The sequence below is a fragment of the Natator depressus genome, chromosome 17 (assembly GCF_965152275.1).
Source record: "Natator depressus isolate rNatDep1 chromosome 17, rNatDep2.hap1, whole genome shotgun sequence".
Classification (NCBI taxonomy): Eukaryota; Metazoa; Chordata; order Testudines; family Cheloniidae; genus Natator; species Natator depressus.
In genome coordinates, this window is record NC_134250.1 from 10,355,564 (window position 1) to 10,378,740 (window position 23,177).

A 23,177-nucleotide genomic window follows, 5' to 3' on the forward strand; every position below is an offset into this window, starting at 1 on the left:
ACCAAACTACATTAAGTATTTTAAAGAAATGAAAAGTTACTTACTTTATAGCAGTTGCCACATTTTACAGAGGCAGAATGTTTGTCATTTCATCAGAGCCAGAGTAGGGGCAGGTCAGTTACCTTCTATACAATTTGCATGTGGTTTTAGACAGGGTGAGAGCAGCAGACCTTGGAGAAGGCTGAGCACCCATGCTTGATTTGTGTTAAGGGCCACAGCTCTTGGTATTACCTTTTTCAAAGGAGAGAGATTCAAGCTGCCTGTGTTGCAAAACAAATTGCTCTGATCCTAGGCAAATCTTAACAGGACACTGGTGCAAAAATCCACAAAGCAGGTGGTTGGTTTGTTTTGAGCTTCACTAGAAATACAGAGCCACTGGGGAAAAGAAGACATTTTAAGCACTTAAAGGGAAGTATTAGCTCAATTGAGTAAGACACTCACATCCAATGGAAGTTCAGTGGCACCTGGATGATTAACACCTATGTGCTAATTAGTGCTGGGGTTTTCACAAGAGCTTGAGTGTATCTTAACCCACCTATGACTCTGGGCTCAGTCCTCTTTGGACCTGGTTTACATCATGGGTATTTCCCCTTCTTTGCACTAGTGTGAAGTAGAAGAAGTGGCAACATAATCTGTTAAACAAATCCCTGAACTCTAATTATGTTGTGTTGAATGAAAGCAAACTTCTTAGTAAACTACTTTGCACATTTTATTTTATTTAAAAGAGGTTTAATTAATGGACTAGAACTGGAAGACATTACCAAAAACCCTTTTGTGAAAGACGCCTTGTCATTTATTGAATCGTTTTCCACAGGGGAGCAAGTTCTTTTGGATCAGGGATGCCTTCTGCTTTGTACATTCACCCCCCCCACCCCTCCCCTCAAAAAGTTACAAATACCCAGTAATGCAGTACAGGAAACCAAGGATAAAGAGCACAGTGATAGCACTTGTTTTCCCAGAAGGTCATCAAAAAAGCAATGCAAATTAGCATAGTAGCGGTGCTGACAAAGAGACTGGACTCCTTGGGCAGCATGATATGGTTTTGGACTAGCAAACATATCTCACTGTATGTCTTCATTTACTTGGAAAAGGACATTCAACTCTGTCGGCATCCCATGACCTGCAGTGGATCTCACCTATTTGCCTTGTGACTGCACACCAGGAAGCATGCTGTATTTAAGGGGGGCAGGCAGAAGCGAGAAGAGAAAAAGTCAATATTGTTCATTCATTGGCATCTGCCATGTCAGTAACATCCATTGCCTGCAATGGAAATTCTGCTGGGAGCGATCTCAACCCAGCCTGCAAAAAAAACAAAAAAAAACAAAAAAACACAACCCCAACAAAAACCCCAAAACAAGACATTATCCCTAGCATTAAGTGCTATGGGATTTTTAGTATTCTTTCAGCCAGAGGGAAAAATGCCTAGCAATTTTAGGTTGTGTAAAGACACACATGATTCAAACCTGTAGAAGTTTGCCGATTACCTTACAATTAAAAGATGATTAACTTCTGATGCTCATTCAGCTTTGTATTAAAGTAGCTGCTGTAAGAAGGGCAAACTCCCCTCCCGCAAGCTACTGCAACAGAGGCCAGGTTTTCCCCTTATGTGAATTTCATTTGTACAGTGAACTTTAATGCCAACACTGATCTAGCGTAGGCACTGGGATTTTCCATTGTAAATGGATTAATAGGTACTTTTTAAAAATTTTATTTTAAACTCTTACTCTTTGGATGCAATTTCCTCAGTTACTCAGGCTCAAGCAGAGAGCACAAGGGCTGCACCATGACCTACAGATCATGAAATCAGAATGTAAACGGTATGAAAATCCCATGGACACTCGGAACTGAACAACAAAAGAAAGGCTAGAGGACCCAAATGGCTATATCCTAATGTAGCAAAAAGCAGTACGTTTCCCCTCACTCTTCACAGGTTGCAATCAGTTAGACAAACCAGTATAGCTGCTTTTCCCCCCCTTAGGGCAGCAACAATAAAAAAAACCCAGGATCATTGGCTTGGAATCCAGGTTTTGAGCTAGAACTGCGCACTGGGATGGGTGTTCTTGCAAAACAGTGTCCCTTAGTCAACGTAAAATGACCTGAGAAATGTCCTACCTCCAGCCCATTCATTTGGAATTCAGATATATGTACAAAGTCGAAATGGACTGATGACACACACACGCACGCACGCACGCGGCACGCACACACCCTCCCCCCCCCGGCCGTGACAGCCACCGGCTGTCCTCATCTAAGTTGTTCTTTCATATGCTGCTGCACCCTGGCCACCTTTCCCCCTTCGCGTGGCGGACCCGAGCACAGTCAGATTCTAGTTCTCAACTTAGCTCTTTGCATTGTGTATTAATTGTACCAGTGCAATAACATTGTCAAAAAAAAAGAGAGAGAAGCTGCCCCAGGGGAGTCCGAGACCCTGGTTCAGATTCAGAAAGAGGGGGAGGGTTTAAATTTTCTTTTTTTAAAGCGAGGTACACTTTACGCAGAGCTCTGTGCTGGGGGGACCTCTGCAGAAGCCATGCTCGGCTCAGCCTCCCTCTCCTCGGAGCCTGTGTCTTCTGCTTCCAGCTGTTCGCTGCTCTTCACGGCCTCCTGGAGCTGCTGGCGTCGCTGCACCTCCGCTTTAAGGTTCTCCAAGTCCTTTTGGCTAGGGAGGAAAGCAGAAAGAGGGGGGCCCATATTACAGCTACTTCGGGAACGTGAGACGAGGAGGGTGAGCATTGTGGGGGAAGGTAAGGAAATCCTGGGGGATTTCCAGCCTCCTCCAGCGTCTCTTTACAATGCCAGCCCTCTGGTGAAGTAGGGCCCTGCACACCACCTGCCAAATGCAGCTGGCCTGTTTAACAGTGGTGGGATAACCCACACTTACAGGCTGCTCCCTGCTACCTCACCAGTCTTGTCACTGTAAAACTCGAGTTATTCAGTAAGGCCAGGATGGGACCGTTCCTTCATTTGTCCCAGGTATGACCCTGGGAACAAGGACAAGCACTATTGTGCTCCTAGAGGAGGGGTCGGCAAATGTTTTGGCCTGAGGGCCACATCTGGGTGTGGAAATTGTATGGTGGGCCATGAATGCTCACAGAATTGGGGGCCAGAAATCAGGGGTTCAAGGTGCAGAAGGTGAGAACAGTTTCCTTTCCCAATGTCAGCCTTCTCCCTACTGAACTGCCATCTGGCTCCAAGGGGCTTTTTGCTGGACTCTCCTCTCCCAGCTATACATGGTCCCAAAGGAGACCAGGCCTGCGTTCCCCCTGCACCAGGCAGAGGTCACGAGATCAGCATGGCTTACACATTTCAAACTGCGCCCGACACCTTTGCCACCCTCCTTAGTGAAGCTGCTGACTGCTCCTCTGGGCCCGGGGCCCATCCTAATTCTGGCTGGTGCTCAGCACTAGCTGCCTCTGCCATACCCAAGGGGCAGACTCAGGAGTTTGCAGGCCTGGCGTCTGTGAATTCAGCAATACCTTGAGGCCACTGCACCAGGCTCAGAAATTATTTGTTTACTGAAGAGAAGCACTTCGCATTGACTTGGTGCCTTTTGCTAAATGCCATCAGAAAAATCACCAACTTCCCCACAATTCTTTGCCACTTATCGGGGTCTCCCTCCCACCAACCAAAGAGTCCACACTGAATCAGAGCTCGATACAAATGGAAGTGTCAGATTAAAATAATCCCTGGGGAACAGGGATTTACAGGGGCAAACGGATTTTCCCAAAAACAGCCATGCAGCGGGGCTCCGGGACGAGACCAGAGAAAAAGCACGCCACCAGGTGCCCCACACTACCTGAGCGGAATGAAGAGAATTCCATTGATAATATTGAGCTGCTCCAGCACACTCGCCATACTGGGAGCGGTGAACTAGGGTTAAAAATAAATCAGTCAGTCAGCCATTTGTAAGCCATCCTAAAAAGCAGAGACCCCTCAGCATTGACTCACACTTGATAATACTTCCTTACCTCCTAAGGAGGCTGAAGGATAAATCAGGTGCACCCCTGTACATTTGTACAGCACCGAGCGCAATGGGGCCCATCTTAGTTGGTCCCCAGGCACTACTGTAGTAAACCTGATTAATAGTGCGATGCTGGAGGCCTCAGAAGTGCCTATGTAGACAGGAGAGATGGGAGACAGAGCAGGGCAATAGGATGGCATAACTATCCTAATTTTGGAACCAATTAAATGGGCCAAATTTGAATGGATTTGGGCTTTTTAATTTCAGGGAATAAGGAGAGATTAAACTTTACGGTCTCGTGGATTTGAGTCATTCCCTCAGAAATTGACAGGAGGGTGGGGATGGGGGAAGGATTAGCCTTGGCACATTTAAGCATCTGCCTTAGTCCCTGGCCTGAGCGTGTCACCTAATTCGAGTTGCGTCCATAATCTTGCTCAAGACGTTTCGTTTTAATCTCTCCAGTTCTGTAGCTGAAAAGGGGGGGCGGGGGGGAGCCACCAGCGAGCTGGAAGGTGCAGAGCTGTGGCTGTCGACACGAACGCGTTCCTCTCATTCCCAGCGGTCCACTGCCTCTGGTTCTGCACCAGTGGTGCGAGCAGCCGGGAACCCAGCAGCTCCCGCACAGCAAGGCCCAAGGGCACTCACCGTGGGTGGGCGTTTGGGCTTTCCCCCAAGCACAGCAAGGAGAACTTTGCTCCCGCAAGGCGCGCGCGCAGGTAAGAGCAGCTGGTTTTGGAACCAGACGCTTCACATGCTAATTGCTGCAGTGCTGGCGGGTGGGCCTGGCCCTGCTTGGATAGGATTTGCCGTCCAGCCTCCTGTCAGGCTAGCTCTGCCGACACAGTTCAGCTGAACGTTTATTCACCTGGTGCTTGCTTTGCAAAGCATTTTGAAATACATGGAAAGAACAGGGGCCATTTTACAGAGGAAACGGAGACAGAGAAGTTAACGGACTCGGAGACAGTCACAGTTAATCAGTAGTGGAGTCAGAACTAAGGCGTTCCAGGCTCCCAAACTCAGACTCAGCGACTGCCTGATGCTTTTGTACCGATTTTTCCAGCTGGGACTGACCATGGTGCAGAGCAATCACCCAACCTCCTCAGTTTGGGGGGGGGGGGGGGGGAAGAAATCAGAACCCAGCAAGTTCCTAGGCCTTTCTTGCAGTTATCTGACCATGAAACCTCCTGAAAAATTCAAAGCCAACAGCACGTGTCACATTGGTGCATGAGCTAGTGTTACACATGAAGGTTTCAAAGAGTCAGATTTGAAAAAGGCACCCTGCAGTATCAGGTGCTCTCTGTCTAGCCCATTTCTGCAAACCTATAGACCAAGACAGCTCAGTTTCTCTTGGGGGCAAAAGAAAGTCTTAACTATGAGTCTATGGGTAAGGAATCCAGAAGAACATTGCTGAGCAGGTGGGGTTTAGAAATCCAAGGTTGCACTTGGTCACTTCTGTTTTGGAAGATCCTACCTGCCCAAGAAACCCTGTGCAAGTAAAATGGGGAATACCAGTAGAGTGGGTACTATCTCCCAAACCAGGAGAAACCAAAAGTTTACCCATTGCAACTGTTATTGCAGCAAATACACGTCTTTGCGGCAAATACCCAGACGCAGGCAAGTTACCTTAAGTGGCATAATGTTCGCATTGGATCCATTCTTGTAGATCTCGTTCATTGTGCGTTGAAGAGCCACTGCTTGCTGAGTCAGGTATTTCAAGTACTCAGAGCTTTCTTTGGTCTTTTCGTGGTGTTCTCCAAGCTGGCCAGAAACAAAAAACCAAACAAACAAAAACCCTGTATCAGAACAAACCCCGAACTCTGCCTGACTCACAGCATTACATGCATCCGATGAAGTGAGCTGTAGCTCACGACAGCTTATGCTCAAATAAATTGGTTAGTCTCTAAGGTGCCACAAGTCCTCCTTTTCTTTTTGCGAATACAGACTAACACGGCTGCTACTCTGAAAAGCATCTACATGGTTATTTGAGACAGTGTAAGATTTCACCTACTGCAACCCACTGGGGCTGGATTTTGTCTGTCTGTAGAGTGAGTGCGGATGACCTCGTATAACATGCGACACTGCCTGCAGGCAGCTGCTTATCAAAACGGTGCGCTCGCATCAAGTAGATGCATGTCCTCTCTCCAGTTAAGAGATGCGTCCTCCACCAGGCTGAGCATTTTGTCCATGAGAGCGAGCTCAATCGATTGCCTGGCTTTTTTGTCGAACAGGTTTGCCTGAACACGTTGGCAGGTTTGCTGCGTCTCCGTGAGTTCTGCAAGCAAGAGAGGATCCACCCGCCCCCAGGACTGGTTTGTGTCTTAGATTTGAAAGGGCGTTATCGGGAGCGAGACGTGCACTCTGAATCTTGTCACTGCTTTCTCAGATCTTAGCATTCTGCAGCAGCGATGAAGCCTGCAGGTGTTTCACACCGACTGAAAATCTGTCCAGTGACTGCGACACCAAGGCTACAAGTCAAACGCGAGACCTTGTGGCAATACTAGCTTTCTAAAGGCACGTGGCAAGACAATCACCTCCTAACAGTCTAGGAGGAGTTCTCCACCAGCTGTTCGTACGAACAAGCCTCCCCCACATTGAAAGATGCAGGACGGTTTCAGCACAGAACTAGGGGCTTCGCACCGGAAAGCCAAATGGGGCAAGCGAAGCAAGCATATGCCGCTGACCTGATTTTTGTAGATTGTGTAGCCTTCCTTTTCGTGCTGTAGAGCTGATCGGAATTCTGCTTTACTCTCGTACACTCGGGCTACCAAGTGATGGCTGCAATGGAAAAGAAGAAACGTGGAGCTAGATTTAATGAACACATGGTCAATCAAGGGAGAAAGAGTTCTTCTATGCTGCAAAGAGGTGCAGGCAATGCTCAGTGCGAACATAAGAACGGTCATACTGGTCAGATCAATGGTCCATCTAGCCCAACACTGTGACCAATGCCAGATGCTGCAAGGAACTAACAGAACAAGGCAATCATCAAGTGATCCATTCTGTCATCCAGTCCCAGCATCTGGCAGTAAAGCTTAAGGATACCTAGAGCATGGAGTTGCATCCCTGACCATCTTGGCTAATAGCCATTAATGGATCTATCCACCAAGACTATATATATTTATTTTTTTTTAAGTTTTCACCTTCACATCATCCCCTGGCAAGGAGTTCCACAGGTTGACTGTGCATTGTGTGAACAAGTACTTCCTTTTGTTTGTTTTAAACCTGCTGCCACCTCACCATCTCAGCTCAAGGGATGACCACGGCCAAAGAAGGCAGCAGCCAGATATTTGACTCTCAGTACAGTGTGTTAGTAGTTACCTTCTCTCTGGTTAACTCTTCAGATTTATGCCATCCTAGATTAGGAAATTACACCTAAAACCTAGCAAAAATAGACCATCTCCTCATCACTCCAGCCAGAGAAGAAAAGTCACCTCAGACTGGACTTAAGATGTTAATTTTTTGGTCACTTTCTACTGCTTGGGAACAGGAAGTTTATTTTCTGTCCAGGACATTTTAAAATGCCAGCTGTATGTTATGTGCTCAGCACTTCCAGGTAATGCTGAAGGCCATGAGAATATCTAATTGGCCAGGCTTCTCTCCCAGGCAGGTAATTACAGTAAGACGAAGCAACCCAGGGGCCTCCCCTTTCTAAAAGGGCATTTTGTTTTCTTGGAAAGCGAACATGTGAATCTCTTGATTAGCCAGCCCGGAGTCAGAATCTTAAAATAAAGACACCACTGGCAGCAACAGCGAGAGCCACCGATCCAAGTCACCTGGTTGTTCTCCAGTTGGAAAGAGTCACCCTGGCTTGATCTCAGCAGCTCGAACGTTCTTGGAATGGAAAAAGCTTTCTATGTTTGGCTTCGTTATTCTAAGGGAGGTTCTGGATCTCAACACACATCCTAGCCCTACGGAGGCATGCAGGAAAATGTTCTCTGCACAATTTGTATCCATCAGTTGGAAAACAAAATCAGACCGTGTGGGTGCTTCAGAAGATTTCTCTTCACCCTGACGAAGCACAGATGGCTGCAGCGTGGGGGTGGCAATTCCGAGTGGGACAAACGCACACCGGCCAGTTTTTCAAGGGAGAGGTCTGTACCAATGGGTATTTACCCAAGGATTTTAAGACCTGATCCTAAGAGGTGCCGAGTGCTCTCAACTCCCAGTGGAGTCACAAAGAGCCACGTCATAGGATCAAGTCCTTAATGGTGAAAGAAAAATGCAAATGATCCCTGTGTCTCCAGGCTATTTCAGCAAGAACCAACAACCAGGTGCTTTCCATCATCTCGGTCCCCAGATGTACTGATGATATTTATCCCTCTCCTCCCAGCCTTCACCTACTCTTTCTATTCTTACACAGGAAGCAGGGGTCATCTTACTGTGTTTGTGGACAACACCTAGCACATTGTATTGTGGTAGGTCCTACATGTAAATAATTCTAGACCCACGATTCTCAACCTTTCGAAGCAGCTATGCCAGACTCAGCCGAATCAAGCATCGCTGCCTTCCAACTGAACTGGGTGGTCAAGCTCATATAAATGGTTGGGGGAAAGAACATGAAAGAATGGAGGCTTGCATACAGCTGACCAGGGACAGCACTCATAAGCCAGAGCGGGGCCCAATCCCAGATACGACGAGGGTAGATTCACAGTCCGACTTTCCTATACAGCGTCATACCCCCAAACACAAACTTCAATCCATTTCCCCAGACCGTACCTCAGTGCAACCTTCAGAGACTTGGAGCCGTGATACTTGGAGTTGATCGCCAGAGCATTCTCCAGGAATCTGAGGGACAGGTCGTATTCCATAACTCCGTGAAGCACCAAACCAATGTTGTTCTAAGGGCAATCACCACACACAGGTCAGAGATCAAGAAGGAGTTCACAGGTCAGAGAACAAGAGGGAGTTCCAAAAGGTGACTCCCAACCAAGCCTTTCGAGCTGAAGACACAGTGAAGTTTGTGGGCCTGTTATTTTTATTAGCTCTTTGTAGAGGACCCCACAGAGATCGGGGCCCATTGCACTAGGCACTGTGCACACATAATTAGAGATAAACTTTCCTCCAAAGAGCTCTGAGCAAGGCAAACAGACGGGATGAGAAAGGAAGTATCCTCATTTTACGTACACGGAACTGAGGTACAGGCAGGTTAAGTGACTTACCCAAGGTCACACAGGAAGTCTAGGGCAGAACTGGGAACTGACCCCACATCTCCTGAGTCCCAGTCCAGTGCCTTAGCCACAAGATCACCCTTCCTCTTTACAGAACTACTATCTATGCATCTGCAAGCTTGTTCCTTCCCCCATCACGGGAAAGGAGGAGCAATAACAACCGTGGGAAGGGATGGAGAGACATTGCCTATTGATGGGATTAAAATAAGTGAACAAGCTTCACAGAGCCTAGACAAGGAGTTTACCCAGAAGGATCACTTACGTCTAAGAGTGCCATTTCTGGGTGGTCTTCTCCAAATACCAACAGCATGAGGTAGCGTGCGCGGTACAGTAGGTTTAATGCTGTGGAGAGTTGGCTGTTGGCAAAGCAATACAAAGCAAGGTGCATCTACAGCATAAGAAACATTCAAAGGTTAAAAATGGGGCATCCCATCCTCAGTACAGAAACTCATCTCCCTCCCACCTGCCCCCGCATTGTCTGGGGCACTGAGAAAAGCACTGCCTTTAAGAATAAAAATAATTCAGGTTATAACCATTGGAAAGTTACTCATCTACTAGTCAACCTAAAGAAGCCTGATGTGCCGTGTGAGATATAGTGGCGAGACATGGTTGTGTTAATATATAGGTGTCAGTATCTCCTAGTAGCTTCAGAAGATACTTCAAAGTTGACCTGCATGTATACTGTCCCAGCCGTGACACAGAATTTTACAAAACTGGGATCAGGGGAAGGGGGAGGGGGGGCTGCAAAAAACTCCACAAAAACTATATATATATATATATATATATATATATATATATATATATATATATATATATATATATATACACACACATATACACACACACACACACACACACACACACACACAAATATCTGGCAAACCAGAGCAAAAGTGTCTCACACAGCAAGACAAATACAAATCAGAAAAAACAAGACTTTTGTATTATCTTATGGTTGAGCTATTAATTTACATCACCGTAAGACTTGGCAACATTTCAACGTGAGCAACTGTAGGATCGGATTTTTGGAGAGAAACTTTGAATACCGCCTTCCACAGAACGACAAGGCCAAACTGACAGCGTGAGGTTAGCTGGGAGAATCCATTTCAATCTCTCTCTTCCCGTGATGGCTATAAGTGGGGTTTTTTTGGTGTATATAAAGTATTAGCTTAAGGGCCTGCTTTTCACTTTTAACACTTATGATTCAATGACGCCCCTGAGCAAACAAGAGACCCACTTTTCCACACATCTTGTTCCTAGTAATAAGAGGCCTAAAGAAAAGAAACGCCCCCAAGAAAGCATGCAGCATGGGAAGAACAGGTTTACCAAGAGACTGTTTTACAAAGTTAAGGAGGCTGCAGCTGTCTTGCAAATGTGGGCATAAACTGAAGTCGCACAGACACCAGACGCAAACACGACATTCACTCTTTTCTCTTTATACTCACATATTCTTGGATTGTGTTGGGATGCTCAATGCCCAGGACCCTCTCACTCATTAGCACTGCTTTCTGTTGATTACTTAAGGCCTACGAAAGAATGACAAACAGGGGGATGTAGCAAATTCTGAGGCATATGTTTCAAGAGATACTTGGGTGGGAACTGGAGAGAGGAAGGTATCTTGGTTTCTAGCCTCTGTCAAAAAACGGAGGACGCTCAGCGACAATTTCCATTCATTTTTAGACTTCAGCAAGAGAAATGCCTTCTAGCGACTCAGTGAGAAGTCTGGGTGAGTTGTACCAGGGCACAAATAGTTTGCCTCTTGGCAACTCTTCTGCCTGGGCAAGTGGGAGACCCAGATTTCATTTCCACTGGGAGTCAGAGGATATGCTATTCTCTGTTTTTGGGGTGCACTCTGATAGCCAAAGCCTGAAGGGCTGGTAATCCCAGCACCCCTCAGCAAGCAGGTCACTGCTGGAGAGGAGGACACATGTTCTGGGTACCGGATAAGAGAGCCTTCAATAGGAGACAAGGAGAAACCAATGACCTCCAGCGAGGACTGTGGGCAAGGTAGCAGAATCCAAGTGGGATTCTCATCAGGATGCCGACCTGTACAGTGGTGAAAGCTACACAGAGTGCTGGCCACATGGCCCTTGGGCTAGCCAGATAAGATAGCCATAAATGGAGAAAGGGGAAACCCACTGAAGCAAATGATTTTGTTTCCTTAAATAAAATTTAATGCTTAGGTAACTGCTTTTCCAAGAGAGGCTAATGAAATCATAAGGCACCCGTATGCAGTAGAGAAAAGGGGGTTCTACCCGTTCCAGACAGACACAGGAAAACAGACAGGTGTAAGTGGCCAGAGAGGAGACTGGAATGAGAACCCAGGAGACCTGGCCCCAGGCCTGTTCTCACATCCACTTCTCAGCTCAACTCTACTGCTCATTCTGCAGTTATCACAGGAGTCGTTAATCTGAAGGCACAAAGGGCAGAGCGGGAGGGGGAGAAGACAGTTACTGCTGACCAACCAGGAGATTTCTTAGGGAAGCGGCAGGGGGGCTCTGGGTACCTCTGAGTAGTCTCCCATGATATAGTTGAGGCGAGCCAGGAGCCGAAGGCAGGCACAGATTTCCACGTGCATAGCACCGTACACGTTGTTAAACAAGTTTAAGGCTTCATTGATGAGTTCACAGCCCTCCTTCAAGAAACCTACAAAAACCCAGAGGAAATTAGTTCTTACTAAGTGTTAACCTAGGACCTTGATTTCTTTTTCCTGTAACTACAGAGCAGAGAGAAGGCTGGGGAACTTCCTTTGCTGAATCCCTGAGCTACTGTATTACCCACAAGCAATGGGAAATCATAACTCCTAATGCCACAGGAAGAATAAGCATAGTCTGTAAAGGGGGGAGGGGGGGAGAGAGAGAACTGGGGGGGGTTGGATAGGCATGGGAGTTCCGAGGGGCCTGTCAGGGGACGGGGGTGGGGGCTGGATAGGGCATGGGGTTCCGGGGGGACGGTCGGGGCGGGGGGGTCCCAGGAGGGCGTGGTCAGGGGACAGGGGGCGGGGGGGGAGTTGATAGGCGTGGTCAGGGGACAGGGGGCAGGGGGGGAGTTGATAGGCGTGGGAGTCCTGGGGGGCCTGACAGGGGGCGGGGGTGTGGACAGGGGCAGCGGGTCCTGGGAGGGGTCGGTCAGGGGACAAGGAGCAGGAGGGGTTGGACGGGTCACGGGTTCTGAGGGGGGCAGTCAGGGGAGGCACAGCCTTCCTTACCCAGCCCTCCATACAGTTTTGGAACCCCGATGTAGCCCTCGGGCCAAAGAGTTTACCCACCCCTGCCATAGAGGGGGTCCCCCAGAACAGAGTTTAGGCGCAGTGATTGACACAGGGTAGCCTACCATGCTGCGCAGCGTCTGCACCATGGCTAGGCGAGGCCAGGGTACAAAGCAGCATTCATCAGCACTTACCCAAAGGGAAGAGGCAGCACGTACCTTGCTGGACCTTCGCTTGCCCGCTCTGGAAGAAGTGGAAAGCATCCGAAGCTTTGGGGTTTACGTGCTTCACGACCGGGAAGATGTTGAGAATATCCTCCTCTGTGAAGGTGGGTTTGTGCCGGTTATCGAAGTTATACTCTTTCAACAGGATCTGAAGGAACCAAAAACCAAAGCCAATATCTTTCAGCTCCTTTCCTCCTTTTGTGCGGCCCTCTCAACGCCCTTCATGGACACCTGGGGCCAACGTTACCCTCAGTGGCACTTGTGAGACTCCCACTGAAGTCCAAAAGGGGCTACCTGGGTGTAATTGAGGAGAGAATCAGGCCTCCCAGGACAGCCCAGCAGCTTTGGCTGCCAGGTCAGACAGACAGACAGAAGAATCGGGGAAGTGTGAATGCACACACTGCTAGCTGCCCTTTGGATTTTGTTTTTACGTTGGTTTATGTATGAAGATGTGGGGCAGTGTCTTGAAAGAGGGCCACGGTGGAGGTCTGTCATGGAAGGACGACTCAACATTTGCCCGTATTAAACCCCTGCAGCAAACAGATCCCTGTTTTGTCGTCGCAGCACCCCGGAGAGGCTGAGCTCTGGGTTGTGCCAGCACTTGCATTATGACCCCTGATGTGCAGGGATTTATAGCTTACAGTCAGGTGCCATCCGAGCTGAATCTTGGCACAAAATCTAAAAACGGGAGCCATTTGTTTTCGGTAAGGAGGACAGCATCGTCCTGCTTTGTAAGACAGAAGTTGACCCTATTCCCCCTAACAGCAGCGGTTTCACTTCATACTGTGCAGGGCCATTTGGCCAGCACCAGAGACAGGCCTAAGGACTTATCAGACTGGAGCAGACCAATCTTCTTACATATAGCAGGTTTACCCTTAACGCAACAAAATGAAATCCCTTTGCGGGCTTAGAACTGGCATTTCAGCACTGAATCTATGGGGAGGAGTGAAGGGCCAGGGGTGGGAATCCTCTTTTGAAAGACCTTGTGATCTGAATCAACATATGCCCCCTCTTAGTGAATTTCCCCATTGGAGAAAGTGATGAAAGAAAGCCGGAGGACTTGGCTCTTACCTGGATTCCAGTTTTGAGGGAGATCTCACGTAGGAGGGTGATTTTCTGGAGGTTACACACCTCTGCTGCTTGGTCAACATTCTCACTGCAAAAAAAGCGAGGCGAGATCTTAGGGTAAGTTTATACTCAAGAGTATCCACCTAGGGCGTGCCTCAAGTACTCCTCCTGGTATAGTCAGGAGCTAATCAACAAAGAAGGTGCAGCCAAACATCAGCAAGCAAGGAGCTCGTTTACGTCAGTCCTACGTGCATCTCTTCCCTTCCCCTGCCTTAAGCTTTAGCAATAGGGCTGCTTGATTCAGCCTTTTCCTTATTTGCAGTAAAATCTTCAGTTTCTCTGATGCTTGAGAGATAACCGTGAATTCAACCATCTAATTAGGACTTAAATCTTGTGTGCGGGGATTTTGTTTTGAAAACAGCTTTTATTGATTCATAATGTCCATTAAAAGAAAAGGAGGACTTGTGGCACCTTAGAGACTAACCAATTTATTTGAGCATAAGCTTTCATGAGCTACAGCTCACTTCATCAGATGGCATCCGATGAAGTGAGCGGTAGCTCACGAAAGCTTATGCTCAAATAAACTGGTTAGTCTCTAAGGTGCCACAAGTCCTCCTTTTCTTTTTGCGAATACAGACTAACACGGCTGCTATGTCCGTTAAGTGTTTTACTCGTCTTATATCACCAGCAACCCCTTCATTTCAGAGTCTGGCTAAGATCTGTCTTTGTTTTAGGAACATCCACAGATTTCACGCCTGCCTAACTCATGACCATGAAATCTCTACTCCCCTCTCTCCCTCTGCTCGTCTCAGGCTGGATTCTTTGTCCCCGCCTCTATCCTTCACGCTATCTCCTCTGCAGCTTGTGCCATCTGAATCAACCTTTGAGATATCGCTGCCTTGTGAATTTGATCTCATTTAAAATTTCACCTGTAATCCTAATTCAAACCCCCCGCCCCCCCGCCTCGGTTTCTCCCCATCTGCTACTTAAACCTTTTTAAAAGCTGATTCCAAAGCTTAAGGGATTTTATAAACAACACAGGCACCCTTCACAATAAAGCTACTGCCATTTGGAGAAAGAGAAATCCGGCAAAAGGAAGGGGAAGTGAAGATAAATCATTCTACTTACCATTCAAGATGAAAATCAAAGTAGTTCTTTGCCTCGGAACAAATATTCTTCCAAAGCTCCTGAGGGGTCATGCTGGCCCAGGCAGTGTTATCAGCATTCCCAAGGTTCCTGTTTTTCCTTTTCTTATTCTTCTTTTTGGAGACCAGCTCATCAGCAGGGAGATGGGCAACTGGATTTAGGAAGGAGCTTAGGAAGCAATTGAGGAAGTGACTAATGGCTGCCGATAAGCCAGACAGTTCCACGCCCTGCAGCAAGATACTGAAGTCAGTTATGGAACCTTTTCTGTGTTACACACGCATCAATCTGATCCAACTCTAACGGAAATCCAATCCCATCTGTGCGGCAAATATCCTCGCCCGACAGAGACAAAGGGAAGGACTGCCAGGACGGTGCGTCTCAGAGCAACAGAACAAACATGCGAAGTGCCACACAAAAAGTCACACACAGTTTCTATAAAACTTCGAAAGGGGTGGGGTTGGCGAGAATGAACAATTACTGCGGATCTGGAGATTATAATGTGGAATTCTTATAGCATAGATTTCTTTGCTTCTGGAACAATGCATTGCTCCATGTCCTAGAATTCATGTAATAAACAAGCATCTTTGGAGGTCACAAGCACTACTGTTTGCTTAAGCAGAGTGAGTGTTTTACAGGCAAGACAAGCTGTGATTTCACTTTTTTAAAACCTTCAGTGTAATCAGTGAAATTCTGGGGCAGAAAAGTGTGGAATGATAATCCTCTGGGAGTGCTTCCTTTAAGTGGGAACTTGTTTTCTCTTGTACCAGGTCTCTACCTATATTAGGCCTAATGAGATTTTACTTCCAGTTGCTAGGCAACATCCACGAACTAGCTAATGAGAAAACAGATTTAAACAGCTTCTATTTCTGAAAAACCATTAACGAGAACATCACATGGCAAGAGTTTAGACAGCCGCTCGTACCTGAAGGTATGTCTTGAAGATGTGTTTGGCTGACCGAGTGATCAATTCGCTGATTCCAATTTTCTACCCAAAGGAATAAAGAGCAGGGACTAAGAAAATTAGTCAATAGAGGGAAAACACACACACACACTTACTTTGCTTTTAGATGTATTTTGATCCATATTGACAAAGGGCCCAATTCTGTGATTGTTACTACTGCAGAGTTGTACCCTACTTTGCAAATTACACTGTAAACTCTTGGAGGCAGGGAACTCTTTGTTCAGGACGGGAGGGTAGTATGTAGGGCCCCAATCCAATGGGACATTCCTGGAGCGATATACTCACTACTCAATGTGAGCCAGGGTGGCAGAATCAGGCCCCAGCATAACCTCCTGACCAATCACAAGCAACATCCTTCCTGTTCAATCCAGGGCCCCTGGGGGACATTGCATGGCCCAAAAAACACAGGCTCTCCTGGACCAACCGGCAATGCCTTTTACCCCAAAGTGCTTTACGGTCCCTCAGGGCACCTATCCTCCCTAACCATAATGAAAACAGGAATACAGGAGTAAAACCTTCCACCCCCTGCAATCAAAGGCTTTTTCACACGGTGTCAAAGCCTGGCTGTTTGTTTTTACACAGAGGTTGACAGAATGCAATTAGCCGAGTTGGAATGTGGCCAGGCCCCCATTATCCCAGTGGCACAATCGGAAACGAAACCCGACGCTTACGTAGATGTGATCCAGCTGTGGGCAGGCGGGGGTCTTGGCGATGAAGTCGACGACTTTGCCTAGGTAGCGCATGTTGATGCCCCTCTGGTGCATGGCCTCTGCTAATGTAGCGCCGTCCATCGGGAGCACGGTGTGGTCCAGGCAGTCTTTCACCTGCAGAGCACATGGAGCTTAGGGGAAAGGAGCCACTGGCCAGAAAGGGGACACTTAGAGCCAGATGTTCAAAAGTGCCCAGCAGCCGCTAGCTCTCGTGGTCCTCAATGGGGGCTGAGCCCCTCTGAAAATCTGGTCCCTTTCTCAGACTGGGCTCTATGTTTCAGACAGAGCAATGATCTTTTTGAGGTGGGGGGTGTAGCGTGTAGGACCCTGATTCTTGACTGGGGCTCCTAGGAACCCTTGCCCCAAACAGGATTCTCAGGAGCTCCACACATCTGATAAGCATCCTCCCTTCCTCTGCCTGGAATCCAGACACAGACCATGCCTGCCCATGGCTGGAGGAGCATGGCTGTATCAGGGAATGCTGTGCAAATGCACCTGGCCAGGAGCTGTTTAACCAACCTCCTGCAAGCGTGAACCTACCAACTGAGGAACAGGGAGAAATGAGAGAGAGTTTTCCTTCAGTAGCCAGGAAGGGAGACCACCACATTTCCCATGCGTGCTACAAATCACAAGGGACTGGACAAAAAAATGAAGTATGGTTGGCCCCGGGCGGGGGCAGAGATACGGGTTTCTAGTGCTGGCAAATGGAAGTTGTGAAGTACAATGAACAATGAGCAAATGTAAACGTGTCCCCTTGAGTTTTAAATACATTTATGCAAGTTACCGTCACATATTGAGAATGGGTGGGAGGTGTCTACACAGGTCTGTCACCTAGTTCACGCGCACGCACAGAGTTGTATAGTATTTTTGATCCCTAGTTATGCTGCTCATTGTAGACTAACTATTCGACAAAGAAAAAAAAATTGAGCTCGTGCCCTTTTTTATTATTTTACTCTGGTATAAGGGCGAAGGGTTGATTTTTGTCAGGGTTTTTTCTTTTTCATTTTTAAGATTTGAGTTTTGGGCGTTGAGAGTTCTGACGAATACTGAATCAGTGAAATGAGGACATCAGAAGCATGTGAAAGCCAAGCAATTGATACAGGAAGAGATTTTCATTCGTCTTAGTCAACTCCAGTCACTGACGAGCACTTTGGAGAAAAGAGCTTTGAAGATTCACCAGCTCTACCCTTCAGTTATAGCACATGATTGCACACCACCCACATAAGTATCTGCCCCCCACAAAGCCTTCAGGAAAACAGGAAACAGCAGACTTGTCATTTCAGATATTTCTTACACTAAAAATTAGAAAAAGACCTCTTTTAAAAAAAAAAAAAAAAAAAAAAAATCAAGAACCCTCTCCACAGGCCTTTCATTTCTAGCAAAAAGAAATAGGGCACAAATCCAGTTTGTTGTTGTTGGGTTGTGGGATTGTTGTTTTTTAAGTCACCATCAATACATGCAGGGTCAGCGTGTGGGGGAGCAAGCAGAGAATATTTTCGCTGTTGCATTTTGAGATTACTGTGTATTTTGTAGTGCATCTTAGCATTGCATTTACATAGCTTTCTCTCTACCACATTGAGTTCATATTCAGAAGTTCCTGTCTGCAGACACGATGTGGCAGTGCCACGCCAAGGAAACAATCCCCTGCGCTGGCTGGAACAGTGACTGGGGTGATCCAATAGGTCTGTTTCATTTGCAATTTCCAGGATACTATAACTGAAGAAAGATTATTTTATAGCTTCAGAAAATGGTAGTAGGGTGAAGTTTATGATGAGAGGAATTTAAGCTACACATAAGGAAAATATTTGACAGTTAAGGGCAACTGATGGACTTCCCAAGGGAATCTAGTCACCAGCAGATTCAAAGTGGGCTAGATTAAACAGTAATATATCCAGGATGCTAAGGGTCAGACTGTGTGACTTGCAGGGCTCTGTCAGCCATATGGCATTTATTGGCTCCATCTCTTACTAAAGGTTTATAATACTGTTGATCAAGTTCTTTATTCCGTGGCACATTTTCCCTTCTAAACTAGGGGCCGTGAAAGAGGAAACCCCTCTTCTCCTTACACCACCAGAGATGTTTACATTGTTCTTTGTACTTCACGACTTCCATTTGCCAGCGCTAGAATCCAACCATTGTTTAAGATGAGAAATAACTGCACAGCTGCACTGACTGGCCAGATTTGATGGAGGAGATCAGCACAACTCCCAGTGCCTTACCAAGCCTGGGATTTGGCATGACAGTAAGAAAGCAGCAGCATCCTTTAACAACTGCTTCTGATCCTGCATTTCCTCTTTGCTGGACTCAGGGAAACGAACACCTAGGAGGGAAATTGAAGAGCTGAGAAACGGAAGGACAGACTAAAACCTTAATTCACAAAATATACATACAAGAGCAGGGGGGCAGTAAACAGAGGGTGCTTTGCCCTTTCCCGTTATAAAGATGCTCTTTAAGACCTATCAATTCTGCAGAGCATGCCAGCTGGCATAACCATGACCCAGGCAGGGTCCGTTACAGGCTGCTCACTCTTGTCTTTGTCTGCCACATTCCGAAGTGCCGTGCACACTTACAGCCAGTGAAAAGAGAGAGGGCATGTTTTGTCAGAAAGATCGACAAATTCTGCAAGCACTAGAAGCTCCTTAAGTCCTTCCATCAGATGGACTCGGGTTAAAATAACCTCCTTTAAGCGGCCGTCCCATGCAGAGTCAGCACCAGCCCTGTCTTCACCATCAGCATTAAAAATGTGCTTGTGGATTTCCGCTGAACACGGCTTCTACTGCATTTATATCCAGGCCAAGATATAGGGTCAAATCCTGCTGCTTTCGACCGTGCGTGCGCAGCCCGTGTCAGGCCATGGGGATAGGACACTCACCCCCAAAGAGAGAATACCGCATGGAGGAAACGTTTCCAGCATCTAACCTCTAATTTAGTCACCAACAGACATACCCGAGGATCCTGACTCATACAGACAAGCTGTGATCAGCTTACAGCGGGTCAGGCAGGTTTGGTTTGTGATCTGCCAGAGCAGAGGCTCTCAAACTTCACTGCACTGCAACTTGCTTCCGACAACAAAAGTTACTGCACGACCCCAGGAAGGGGGACTAAAGCTCCGGGTGCAGGGGTGATGGTGCGTGTGGCTGTAACCAGAGCCCTGCTGCCCAGGGCTGCAGCCCTCTGGTTCCGGCTTCAGCCCCGGGCTGCAGCCAATCTAATGCCAGCCACAGCAGTTGTTTACATGGACAATATCAGGATAGTGTTTAATGTGTTTTTCCGTCTCTATTAATGTGGTCTAGCAGCTGGGATGATGGAGAGCCAGCTCCATGTGCCAGGCCAGCCTTCTTCAGACCACCAGCAAGCGTTTGTGGACTTCTCGGGGGAGGCAGCCCAGTGCCTACACATGGTAGCTCAAAGCATTACAAACAATTACATCACATCCTTCTGCGCAGCGTGGAGAGCTCTGCCCCAGGCCCTGTGACTATTAGCAAGAGCAGAAAGGGAGTCCACACTATACGCCGAACAGTTTCAAGGCCATCTCTTCGAGCCCCTACCTGGTGAGAAGATATCCGGGTTAAACCGAATGTCAAAGGACATGTCGCTGATGGAGCCCACGGCTTTGCAGGCATTTTGAATCACCTCTCTGCTTTTGGGATCCACTGAGTAAGAGAGGAGACAGACAGACTTGGTAAAGAGTTAGAAAAAAGTAATGCAGATTCTAAAGACAGCCAGCAGCAGACATTAAAGCAAGAGGCAAGTTTTATTATGGAGGAGTGATGTTGCTGCATTGCTCTGCAAGAGGCCACTGTAAAGCATTTGGCAGCACAATATTGTTTGGGGTACAGCTACAGACCACAAAACTGAGACAAGGGCATAGAGTACAGTAGGGAGAGGGCATCTCTCCATGCAAAGAAATAGTAATTCTGGGACTTTCAGTTGGGGGCACAATTCCTATTAATTTTGGATGGGATTCAGGAGCCCCTCCCCCAAAGCCCCTTTGAAAATACCCACCCACATGCACAACAGCCATGGCAAAGAGCTTCCGAACGAGAGCGACGGTGTTTTCAGCATATTGGGAGCCTACTTATGCCGAGCTCTCTGTTCGGTCTTGTATTTAGCTGTGACATTTGTGAGTACCTTTCCCAGACCTGAAGAAAAGCTCTAGCTCGAAAGCCTGTCTCTCTCTCTCTCACCCCAACAGAAGTTGGTCCAACAAAATATATTACCTCCCCACCTGGTCTCTCTCGTACGTTCAGTGGCCGGGAAAGGGCATGAGGCAGTCTAGTGGACTGAACAGGGCACAGACCAGAGATTCCCACATTCCAATCCCAGCACTGACAGAGTCCCATTGTGTTTCAGGGTTGCTAATCCCTGCCCAGGCATGCCATGAGGATTAATTTGCTAGTGCGCGAACAGTGCCAGGTAAATACTCAAGTGCTAGTACGGGGGAAGGCACGGCGCTCCGGTCTGAGCGATGGCACACGGTCATTTACTGTGACCCACCAACTTGGAGCCGTTCTGATCAGTGACCCAATCCAAAGCTACCGGGAAAAGCGTGGGCCGTTGTTGGTGCGTGAGGAGTGGGTACCTGTTCCATCGTCAGATGCAATGGTCTCTGCCAGCTCTTTAACCTGATCTAATCCAGTCACGTTCTCCTCTATTTTACCATCATCCGATTCCGATTTCTCGCTTCCCCCTGTTCCGTTCTCTGCGGAGGCCCCATTTTCCAGCACGCCCAAGTCCTCCTGCTTGTTGGCCTTCTGCTGCATCAGCTGCAGAGCAGCCAGTTTCATGAATAAGAGATATCTACAGGGCAGGAACAGAGAGATCGAACAGAACGCAGCATTCAGCAAAATAACCCCAATGAGCGAGACAACCAGACCAGAGGATAATCCAAAAGGCTTGTTCTTTCCCTACTAGACATAAGATCACAGGGGCTAAAGATGGCCCATCTGAACCCTGCAAGGGCATGTCATAGTCCAGCGGAGCAGTACGACACTTGACCCCCGACAGGGCATTGGCCCACTGGTCAGGCGCATTTGCTACTGAGGATAGGGCCACTGCACTGTTCATTAGCCCATCATGCTGAGAAATTAACTCCCCGCAGTCGGTACATTGCTTTCTGCCACTCGCCACAGGATATAGCCATGGGGACCCTCTTTATCTCCCACTTCTGATCTCAGAAGGTCCAGGAGCACAGGGTTGCTACAAAAACAGCAGCAGCCCTTATCCAAGACCTTAACAGATAGGGTTTTACCTACTGTACATGGGTCAACGAGTGGCAGGACCCTGCAATCAGGCCAGCCCCGGGCTGTTGGCCTGGCAGGGCTGTAGCCCGCAAGGGAACAAACACCTCGCTGCAGCAGGAAGTGGGGCTGGTGATGTTGCTCCTGGAGAGAGCACTGAAGCAGCGTCTCACCGCAGCAAGAGGGCCAGGGCCGCCCGGTTAGAGACGGCGAGGGAAATCTAGATCCTGACCACCCCACGGCGGCCGGGCAGAAGGCAGAGAGTTAACCTTCGTGTCACGTGGCAGCTCAGGTAGTTCCCAGCCTCTTGCTGTGGCCACGGGATATGGTGCTTTCGTTCGTTCCCCCACGTAACCAGCACGCAGCATCGCGCAGCTGCTACGGTCCGCCCTAGATCCCTGTACGTACATAATAACCCTTTCCTGCCTCCAAAGGGCTCAGTGAGCATCTGAAGGGGGAAATATTAGCTGCACACGAACGGAAGTTTTGTGAGACGCAGCCGCCTGCAGCGTCTCTGGAACGATGCCGCACGCACCCCGGCCGAGGCTGATGTTCTCCAGCAGGGAGAGATAGGGGGGGCCAGAAACCCTGCTCAGCTCACCTGTGCTCTACAAAGGCGTCCACCAGCTCCTGCCTGAGACAGCAAAGCTTGTGCCTGTGCTGTTTGGGGAATCCCATTTTCTTACATTCTTCCGGCATCTCCTCCCCTTCGACCGGCAAAAAGTTCAGGTCGGGGGGGAAGGTGCGGAGCAGGTCGAGGATATAGTGGCGTCCGTCGTTGCCAAGGATGCCTTTGCACTCCACGGACGAGCACAGCGCCACCTCCTCGTTCTTGTCGTTCAGCACTTTGTGCTTCTGGATCTTGAGGGGCCGGCTGGTCTTCTCCAGCAGCTCCAGGTACTTGGGGTGAGAGACGACAGTCTTGCCGAAGTCTATCGATCCGTAAATGACGCTCTGCTCCTGCTCTCGCTCCAAAATCCCTGGAATGATGGACTGGGCTGTGACCCGGTAACCCCGGTAATCCACCACCACGGTCCCCAGCGTGTACAACCCCTCAACGTCCACCGCGTTATAGGTCCGCACCCCGTTGAGGTCGTTGGTGGGCGCCACATAGGCGGCGACATCCCCCCCGAAGTCCTTGTAGTGGTCACGGACGTCGAAGCCCAGGCTGAAGAAAATGTTGTTCCAGATGAACATCTGCATCTTGGTCTCTTCGCTGGGATTGATGGCCATGACGTTGCCGTCGATGACGGCCATGGCTCCTCTGGTAGCGGCCGCCGTGAAGTCGCTGTGGACCTGCGCGTTGGGAGGGGAAGGGAAGCGTGAAGGCAGGAGAGAGCTGGGTAAAGAGAGCAGGCTGCCCACTGACTATGTACTTCCCAGCACCTGCCCTCTATTCCGCCTGAAATCCCCTCGGCCGCCACCTCATGATTATCCAGGGCCAACGGGGTCAGGATAGCGGTTTTCACCCTCGCGAGTCTGGCCGATACTTAGATA

At 48.3% G+C, this 23,177-nt stretch overlaps 1 protein-coding gene across 3 annotated transcripts in view; it reads right to left on the reverse strand.

Annotated features, from left to right (window-relative positions):
* Nucleotides 1–845: 845 nt before the first annotated feature.
* The window catches only part of CLUH (CLUH binding protein of NUMT mRNA), a 55,425-nt gene continuing 33,093 nt past the window's right edge, over nucleotides 846–23,177 (reverse strand). For 2 of the 3 annotated variants that reach the window (XM_074974799.1, XM_074974800.1), the window contains exons 10-26: nucleotides 22,282–22,976; nucleotides 21,023–21,240; nucleotides 19,989–20,093; nucleotides 18,660–18,760; nucleotides 16,402–16,554; nucleotides 15,692–15,754; nucleotides 14,752–14,996; nucleotides 13,627–13,711; nucleotides 12,550–12,703; nucleotides 11,630–11,769; nucleotides 10,569–10,649; nucleotides 9,386–9,511; nucleotides 8,672–8,793; nucleotides 6,640–6,733; nucleotides 5,582–5,716; nucleotides 3,794–3,867; nucleotides 847–2,656 (exon numbers count right to left, since the gene is read on the reverse strand). In XM_074974799.1, the coding sequence (XP_074830900.1) occupies nucleotides 2,488–2,656; nucleotides 3,794–3,867; nucleotides 5,582–5,716; nucleotides 6,640–6,733; nucleotides 8,672–8,793; nucleotides 9,386–9,511; nucleotides 10,569–10,649; nucleotides 11,630–11,769; nucleotides 12,550–12,703; nucleotides 13,627–13,711; nucleotides 14,752–14,996; nucleotides 15,692–15,754; nucleotides 16,402–16,554; nucleotides 18,660–18,760; nucleotides 19,989–20,093; nucleotides 21,023–21,240; nucleotides 22,282–22,976 (2,760 nt within the window). In that variant the 3' untranslated portion in view covers nucleotides 847–2,487. Of the gene's footprint in view, nucleotides 2,657–3,793; nucleotides 3,868–5,581; nucleotides 5,717–6,639; nucleotides 6,734–8,671; nucleotides 8,794–9,385; nucleotides 9,512–10,568; nucleotides 10,650–11,629; nucleotides 11,770–12,549; nucleotides 12,704–13,626; nucleotides 13,712–14,751; nucleotides 14,997–15,691; nucleotides 15,755–16,401; nucleotides 16,555–18,659; nucleotides 18,761–19,988; nucleotides 20,094–21,022; nucleotides 21,241–22,281; nucleotides 22,977–23,177 lie in introns of all 3 variants that reach the window. The other variant, XM_074974798.1, reaches the window with a different exon arrangement.